The following is a 9932-nucleotide window of genomic DNA, read 5'->3' as shown; positions in this document are numbered from 1 at the left end:
ACTGTTATTTATTCATCTCGCACAATGTCGTTTGTTGACAAGCACGTCTGCCCAAATTGAAATATGTATGATGACAAGCCCAAATACTCAACGAATTGAATTGCAGTCTTACCTAAGTAATTTATGAGATTATGACCTAGATATTTAATTTATTATATATATATATATATATATATATATATATATATATATATATATATATAGTATATATATATAATATATATATATATATATATATATAATATATAAATAATATATATATTATATATTATAAAGAACGTGCAAAGACTTGAGCTTAAATGTCAGTGCAAAGACTTGAGCTTAAATGACAGTGCGACGCCATATTAATTATATGTTGTAGTGGTGATAGGGATGATGATGTGGTGGTAATGTAGGCTGTAGTAGTGGTGTTAGGAATGACGGTTGTGGTAGTATTTGTGGTTCGGATAACTGGCATGCCAACCATCAATTTCAAATTTCAAGGACATTTTACGGTTAATACTTCAAATTTCAGGAACACTACGCTGCGCGATAGTAAAGTCTTGAAAGACAGTCAAACATCTGATTTCAAGAGTATAATATTATGGTTACAATGATACGTTTGTGCAGTTACTATTCTGCTTGCAACAAAAGAGGTATCCTCACTCACTGTAGTGGTGGTAGGGATGATGATGTGGTGGTAGTTGAAGTAATGGTGGTGGGGAAGAGGATGTGGTAGTGGTGGTAATTGTTGTAGTAGTGGTGGTAGGGAGGATGAGTTGTTGTAGTAGTAGTGGTAGGAATGATGAAATGGTAGTAGTTGTAGTAGAAGTAGTAGGGATGATGATGTGGTAGCAGTTGTAGTGGTGGTGGTTGGGATGATGATGTGGTGGTGGTATTTGTAGCACTTGTGTTAGGGATGATGATGTGGTGTTAGTTGTTGTAGTAGTGGTGGTAGGGATGATGTGGTTGTAGTTGTTGTTGTAGTGATAACAGGGATGATGATGTGATGTTTGTTGTTGTAATAGTGGTGGTAGGAATCTGATGTGGTAGTAGTTGTAGTAGTAATGGTAAGGATGATGATATAGTGGTAGTTATTGTAGTAGTGGTGGTAGGGATGATGATGTGGTGGTAGGTATTATAATGGCTAACCTCAAACATGCTACGTATATAATCGTCTGCCCTTCCCTTCTGCATATAGTGCAGAAATGACACTGCCGCACCTTCCAATTCATTACTTATACAAAGCGCTCTCATCCCCTTTTCTTTATTCTTCCCGTTTTCTTTGTGTATCTAATAAATATAAAAGCCAGACGTTAAATAGTTTCATTCCAAGTAATTTGTTTTCAATTGTATTGCAAAGGAACATAAATGAGATAATGGTAACGATAATGATGATGAAGATGGTGAGATGATGATGATGATGATGATGATGATTATGATGATGATGATGATGATGATGATGATGATGATGATGATGCTGTTTATGATGATGATGATGATGATGATGATGATGATGATGATGCTGTTTATGATGATGATGATGATGATGATGATGATGATGATGATGATGATGATGATGATAATGATAACGATGTTGATAATGATTATATTATTATTATTATTGATATAATAATAATAATAATAATAATGATAATAATAATAATAATAATAATAATAATAATAATAATAATAATAATAATAATAATAATAATAATAATAATAATAATAATAATAATAATAATAATAATAATAATAATAATTATGTATTGGTTATGAGTGTAGATGGTGTGTGAGTTTGTGTAAGTATTAAAAATATTAGGTTTCTTAACGTAAATTTAAGAGTAAGAGAGAAATGATTGATATCGACGTGTACATACTTGTAAATAAGTGCACGTCGATTGATATCTATGAGAAAGAAGTAATGAATAGGGAGCGTTCACATATTACGTCATCAGCTAGGGGGGAGGGGGGGGGGGGGGCTACCAAATGTTGACATGTGTTGACATGGGGGGGGGGGGGGGGGGGGTCAGACCCAAGATGATGTCATCAAAACATAGGCAAATTAAGCCTATTTCAAAGTTTGTTCCTTTCAAAACAGCTAAAGATAAATTGCTATGATGAGTATTGCCCATCTCTCAAGAAACAAGATGGGAAAGGGGTATCACTTCTCAAAAGGCGAACTTGCCCTAAATGTTCATTGTATCACTCCTCGATCACAGCAATGAAAGACCATTCACGAAAATGCGGCATACAAGAAGAACAGCAAATGGGAGAAAGTGATGACGATGAAGATGAAATTGATGATACTATTTATAGTACATTGCCAGAGGTCCAAGGCAGAAACATTTTTGAATCAATTAATTTTATGTTTGGAAATTGAAACAGAAATTCATTCCACTAAAAGACTAATATGCTATAAAATAATTTGCCTCCTATACTATTTTAAATTACACTTTCTGAATTTTTTTTAATAGCACCTGCACCAAGTAGCCTAATTTAAATAATGTTTGTTAGATTTTATCTTTGCAAATTTAAATTTTATGTCCCCATTGTATCGTAAAACATAAATTATCAACAGTTTCTGAAATTAATCAAATGTCTGAATGTGTTTTATCAAACGTTGATAATCCATGTTTATGGTTTGAAAAATGAATAATAAATATTGTGAAATTAAAGTTATCTTTTAGTTTTTATTAAATTAGATGACGTCATCATCTGTTGGGGGAGGGGGGGGTCAGGTCAATGATGACAAGTGATGACTTGGGGGAGGGGAGGGGTCTAAAAAGGGCAAATTTTGATGACGTAATATGTGAACGCTCCCTAACTGGAGTAACCTGAACACTGATCAGTTTTAATTTAAAATATCTATCAATGTTTTTTTTAAATTAAAATGAAGTACAGTATTTATTGCAGTTAATCTTTCTTTCTCCTTGCTAACTACTAACAAACTATAGTCCGATTTTTAGTAAGTGGTGCGTGGGATAAGGAGACCAGCTGTCTCTCAATGCACAGCTGTAAAGAGTTGTGTGAACCTCTGAATCAATTCGTCTTAATTAAGAAGATTTTTTCATGAATCTTAAAACAAAAGGAAAGGATTTCACTCGATGCAGCTACGTATATCAAAATCAGTGTAACAAGTAAGGATCGGAACTCATAGAAGATTTACATTATCAAAATTATGAATTTTCCTCTTATCCACTTTGAAGGATTTGTTAAAATGGAATCTTCGGTTATTAATTGAAACTTAAACAATATGAATACAGTATTTGAATATGAAGAAACTAATGGCAATTTTTAACTATCATACATATACATTTTATGACTATCAATACACATAACTGATGAATATAAACGAAAGTGAACATTACGTGCTTCCAACATTATTTTGATTGAAAAATTTTGAGAAATAGCTTGTGTTTATGCCAAAGAGGAATACATAAATTTAATGTAGACAGGTAAAAAGTAGACACTCATCGATTTATGATACAGTGTTTCCACAAATATGTACATGTGATTAACGGTAACAACAACCACAACAACAAAGAAATACTGGACACATCAATCATCACATTCTGATGAAAAGGAGAAATGGGTCGACTACGGAAAGATTCCGAGCATTACTCTACCCAATGAAATGTAATTCTCCTCAGTTTGCGAAGGTTGGAGCATGCCCTTTCCCAGTCTTCTTATAGCCTCGTCGGTGAGACTAAATTTGGTGTTCCTCCTCTCAATCTTTCCCTCTACTTATGCCCAATGACCTCGGTTGGATTGCGCTCACAGTGGTATGGGGGAAGTCGCGCAACCTCGTGTCAAAACTACCTGATTCGACAGTCTGTTTTGAAAACTATTCTGGTTCATTTCTTTTTAATAAGGGGTATATTTAGCCCTTTGGTAAATGGTCAGTGTCACAGTAAAGGTTGTTCACAATTATCTTATTAAATTTTATTTTATTAAGAACTGAATTCATCTCACTCCAGTTATATTTCGGTAGGCTTAGATAAACTTTACCTTCTAATATTAGATCGTCTTTCCTTTTATAGCCTTCCCTTGAATTAATTTCTAATTAGTGAATACTTTTCGTTCTACATTCTGTCACGTAGCCACTTATTATAAAAGCTGATAGGTCTAACATTCGACACTCACTTTCTCTCCACAATCTATGCCGGACGGCCAGTCGCTCTATTCCTATATATATACTGGAAGATTTTTATCTTTTGGGACTTTGGAGATATTATATCTACACCATTAAGACGCCGGAGCTTTTAACTTTGATTGTATAATCTTCAAGGATCAAACCCAAGCCCGCTGTCAAAGGACTACACAATAACCTCTTATCAATTGCCTGGAAGTGGAATTTTACGAGTCCGATCCTGTTATCAGAGGAATAGATCATCCAAGCCCATCAACTGCCTGGAAACGTAAACTTATGAACCTGACATATTATCATAAGTTACGTAAAATATTCATATCTCTATTTGTAACTGCCACGATCACTGTTTATCTCTTTTAATTAAATTTCATCATTATTTTTATTTCATTGTAAACAAATCGTTAATTGTTTTTCATTTATAGTAACTAGTAAATTCTGGGGCCTCATTCTACATATATCTTTATGCATAGTCGAGTAGCTCTTTACTCACTTGAGACCATGACATTTTGGAGGGGACACATATAAAGAATTGAATTTATTTAGTTACTTATATCTATTTCATCTAACTTTAAAGTTTAAATTGTAAAACTCTTAATTGCCCCACTTGATCATATTTTAATTGAACTCCCTATTTACAGGATTAATTTTTTTTTCTTTTTCATTTCTTCATTTAAATGGAATAGCAATTTATCCATTCATTCTTTCATTCAAATTGAATAGCATTTTATTGATTCATTCCTTCATCCATTTATTCATTTATAAATCATTCATTCATTCATTGTTCATTCATTTATTTATTCATTCATTCATACATTCATTCATCCATTCATTCGTTTATTCACTCATTTATCCAATCATTCATACATTTATTCCTCCCTTCATTCTTTCATTCATACATTATCCATTCATTCATTCATCTATTCACTCAGTTTTTCATTCATTCATTCATTCCTTGTCCACTTTGTTATTATATCACTCATTTCATTTTGTTGTTTGCCTCATTCATGAATTGTTTTCAATATGTTTACATTCCATAACGATTCATTCACCTATCATCCAATCACTCAGTGTTGTGAACACATTTTGTAACTATTGTAAATCTTACGATATTTTATTGTTTTGTATTTCAGACATCACTGTTAAACACTCTTCAATGCCTAATTACAATTGTTGAACAACCATTGAACAAGAGAGAGGTCCCAGCCACGAACTGAGTTGGTAAATATATCCTTCATTATTCTCTTTTACATGAGTTGGGCATCACATAGTAACTATAGACATCGTGATTTGTTTTGCATAGTGATTTGTTTTAAATACGTTTTTGGCATACTACTGTTACCGAAAACCACTTATATATTATGTTCTGAAAAGTGAGTCTTTAAAAACTAAATAATAATAAAAGGAGTCTACTAGCCGTCGTGTTATATTTAGTGATAGATAACTTGGGATTATTTTGGCATCCTATTATTGTTATCACACTCTAGTATATTAGCGTCATTGCGAATAATTGTACACAAACTAACGACGAGTCACACACATTGGTGATACATTTTTCGTAGTAACATAGTTTAGAGTACACGCGATTGACACATTGTTATTGACACAAGTCATAATAACTCCGCATTGTATTGACACATTGCTTTATAAGATATAACGATAAAAGGCATCAAATTCAACATACATAATAAGTTGAAATAAGAGAGAGAGATTTCTAAAAATAGAACAGTTCATTCCAGTAAGTGTAAATAAATAAAACAGTCAGTAACAGTATCCTGTCAATATAATATATATAAAACATCGTAACTAATTTATTGCAAAAATGGAAGCATATAAAAGATACTTAAGTCTCGCAAAGGACTTAGAAATGCCCCAGGAAAGAATATTTTCATGGTGCGAAGAGAAAATAAAAGAAGAAAAAGAAGAAAGAATTCGTGGAGAAGAAAATGAAGAAAGAATTCGTAGAGAAGAAAAAGAACACGAAGAAAGAATTCGTAGAGAAGAAAAAGAACACGAAGCAAGAATTCGTAGAGAAGAAAATGAAGAAAGAATTCGTAGAGAAGAAAAAGAACACGAAGAAAGAATACGTAGAGAAGAACGAGAAGAAAGAGTCCAAGAAAGGGAACTAAAAAGACAAATAGCTTTAGCAGAAGAAGAAACCAAAAGGACCCAAATGATGCTGGAAATTGAAAAAAAAACAAAAACCGGCCATGAAAGAAAACATAATAATAGTGATGAATTTTTCGTGAAACTTCCACGCATGCCAACATACGATGAACGCTCAGACTGTCTAGAATCCTTCTTACACCGATTCGAAGTTCAGGCTAAAGGTTATCGTTGGCCAGAAAGCAAATGGGCCACAGCCTTGATTAACTGCTTATCTGGAGAACCGCTAAAAGTTTTCTATACCTTAACAACTGAAGATGCAGATGACTATGGAAAAATTAAAGACGCTCTACTAAAAAGATTTAGATTAACGGAAGATGGTTACCAGGAAAGGTTTCACACTGCAAAACCGGAAAGTGGAGAAGACTTTAATACATTCGTGAACCGAATTACTCAATTTCTAAATCGGTGGCTTGAGTTGGCAAACGTAAAACAAGACGACTTTGCAGGCCTTTACTATCTCACGCTGAAGAATCGAATCTATCAAGCTTGCAACCCAGATTTAGTCGCATTCTTTAAAGAGAGAAAGCCAGAAAACTTGGACAAATTAAAAATCTACGCAGAAAACTTTAACAGCGCACATCCATTGACACCCCTTAGCAGAACATTGAAGGAACCATACTACGCTGCTGCTGCTCAGAGTCCAGGTACACCTAAAGTTCAGTACTCAAATAGAACGAGCCGATCAATCACTCGGAACACGCAAGTGAAACAAGATGATCATAGTAACAAACCATGGAACAAACAGTTCAATAGAGACCATAGCCGATCCTATCAAAACAAAACAAGAAATAGCACTGACAATAATACTGAGTATAAGAAAACCAACAAACCTATAATTAAATGTCAATATTGTGGAATGAAAGGCCACACAGCAGACAAATGTTACAAAATCGTGGGATATCCAAAAGAAACTGCAAATGCATCACTCCAAACAAGTGTAAACAATCAGACACGAGTAATGTCAGGAGAAAATATAAATGTGTATTGCGTGAAAGGTATGTCACTTTTAACACAAACTCACAAATCAGGATCGCTATTTTTTTGTGAAGGCAAAGCTAATGGAACTGATTGCAAAATATTGAGAGACACAGGATGCAGTACAGTAGGAATAAAAGCATCTTTGATCAATGACGAAGACAAAACTGGAAAAACGGTACAATGCATCACATTCAGTGGCACAGTCGAAACCTTTGAAACAGCTAACGTGTACATAGAAACCCCATACTATACAGGAATAGTGGAATGCTGTATACTTCCCAACCCCGTCGCTGATGTTATTGTTGGCAATATAAAAGGTCTTAAAGACAACCCAACAGATGTAAAAGAATGGTCATTAACCCAAGAAACAGCTTGTCTAGCAGAAACAAGAAAGATGACTAAGACAACAGAGAAGCCAATGACTATTTCTCTAGAACCACAACAATTTGACAGGAACACGTTCATTGAAGAACAGAAAAAGGACCCGACTTTAACTTCATATTTCAATATCGCAAACAAAGGGACGAAATCAAAAGTTGAATACATCATTGAAAAAGATATTCTGTTCAGGTTACATAGGAAAAGAAACAAAATAGCTAAACAACTGGTCACGCCGAGTATTTACAGAAACAAAATCCTTGGAATAGCGCACGATTCAATAACTTCTGGACATCTTGGGAGCTCTTCCACATTGAAGAGAATATCCGAGAATTTCACATGGCCTGGAATTACTAAAGACGTCCGAGAATATGTGAAATCGTGTGACACATGCCAAAGAAGAGTCGCAAAAGGCAGAATACCGAGATTGCCATTAGAGACAACCCCAGTTATTGAAAAAGTTTTTCAAAAAGTTGCAATTGACATTATAGGCCCTTTAACAAAATCAGATAGAAACCATACACACATACTAACACTAGTCGATTACGCAACCAGGTGGCCAGAAGCGATAGCATTGAAATCAACTACATCGGATCACATAGCTGAAGCATTGATGACAATTTTTACTAGAATAGGCATACCAAATGAGATACTGTCGGACAATGGACCCCAATTTACATCACATATGATGCATGAAACCATGAAACTCATGGGAATCCAACACTCATTCACAACTCCCTACCACCCCCAAGCAAATGGTCTTTGTGAAAGATTTAATGGCACTCTAAAGAATATGTTAAGAAAAGTGTCAGCAGAAAAACCAGATGATTGGGACAGATACTTACCAGCAATCCTATTTGCATATAGAGAAATACCCCAAGAATCTACAGGCTACTCCCCATTTGAGTTGATGTATGGACGATCACCTCGCGGCCCGATCAATATAGTAGCCGACATTTGTAAAGGGAATGAGGAGGACAATAACGAAATTATGTTTGCTTACGAATACGTAAGAAACCTGAAAGACAGAATAGAGGACACGTGTAAGCTAGCACAGGAATCCGTCACTAAAAAAGCAGAGAAATACAAGGAATACTCCGATAGAAAAAGCAAGTCTAGAAAATTTGAGATTGGTGACAAAGTCGCAGGTTCAAACCCCACCACCGCCGCGAAAAAATTTTTTATTCTCTATTGTCTTCTGGCACTTTTCTACTCACTTCATATCTTGTTGACAAAGTACTAATACTCTTACCCGATGACTCGAGTAAACTTTTAGCTACATGGAAAGGACCATTCAAAATAACAGCAGTAAAATCTGGTGTTAATTACGAGATTCAAATTAACAACACAACAAAGACATTCCATGCAAACATGCTAAAAAAATATTTCGATAGAGACGGATTATCACAACCAATATTTAACCATGTGGAAGCTGCAAATGTAGGATTAATCATCGAAACTCACAGCGATGATGTCGAACTACAACACACCCCACAACACGGTAACTCTAAAAATAGTACAATTAATGACGTCACAATCAATCCTCAACTAAACGAATGTCAGAAACGAGAAATCGGGTCATTATTAGAAAAGTACCAGTCAGTCTTTACAGACGCACCCGGACATACAACATTAGTGGAACACGACATGAAGTTAACCACATCTACCCCTATCAACGTGAAAAACTATCCTATTCCATTTCACGCACGAGAACAAGTTGAAAAGGAAGTTAAGGATATGCTAGATACAGGAATAGTTAGATATTCTTCAAGCCCATACTCATCACCAATAGTAGTAGTGAAAAAGAAAGACGGATCGATAAGGCTATGTATCGACTTTCGCAAATTAAATGAAGCAACAGTGTTTGATGCAGAACCAATACCAAATCAAGAGAATTTATTTGCTGCCTTATCTCAAGCAAAATACATGACAAAATGTGATCTTTCTAGAGGTTACTGGCAGATTCCACTGAAAGAATCATGTAAGAAATACACAGCATTTCAATCACCATTAGGATTGTTAGAATTTAACTATATGCCATTTGGATTATCGACAGCCGCATCGACATTCCAAAGAATGATGCGTATGTTATTAAAAGACATCCCGTCTACACTCTCATACTTTGACGACGCATGTATTTTCTCAAACTCATGGACTGATCACATGACAACCTTAGAATTAGTGCTTGAAGCATTAAAACGTAATTCTTTAACAACAAAACCGTCAAAAACAAGCATTGCATTTTACAAAATTGATTTTCTCGGTCATACCGTTGGTC

At 34.7% G+C, this 9932-nt stretch overlaps 1 protein-coding gene across 1 annotated transcript; it reads left to right on the top strand.

Annotated features, from left to right (window-relative positions):
- The first annotated feature begins 3885 nt into the window (after window positions 1-3885).
- LOC144958293 (uncharacterized) lies at window positions 3886-9693 on the top strand. Its single transcript, XM_078890172.1, has 2 exons — window positions 3886-8795; window positions 8892-9693. Exons 1-2 carry the CDS (start codon window positions 5952-5954, stop codon window positions 8895-8897), a joined length of 2850 nt encoding a protein of 949 aa, XP_078746298.1. The 5' UTR covers window positions 3886-5951; the 3' UTR covers window positions 8898-9693.
- Window positions 9694-9932: the final 239 nt, after the last annotated feature.

Source organism: Berghia stephanieae, chromosome 1, assembly GCF_034508935.2.
Source record: "Berghia stephanieae isolate SIO BIC M18660-M18661 chromosome 1, UCSD_Bste_1.3, whole genome shotgun sequence".
NCBI lineage: Eukaryota > Metazoa > Mollusca > Gastropoda > Nudibranchia > Aeolidiidae > Berghia > Berghia stephanieae.
This window is presented reverse-complemented; position numbering and strand designations above follow the sequence as displayed.

Coding starts and splice junctions, on each gene's coding strand:
- LOC144958293 (XM_078890172.1), top strand. CDS start 5,952: ATGGAAGCATATAAAAGATACTTAAGTCTCGCAAAGGACTTAGAAATG.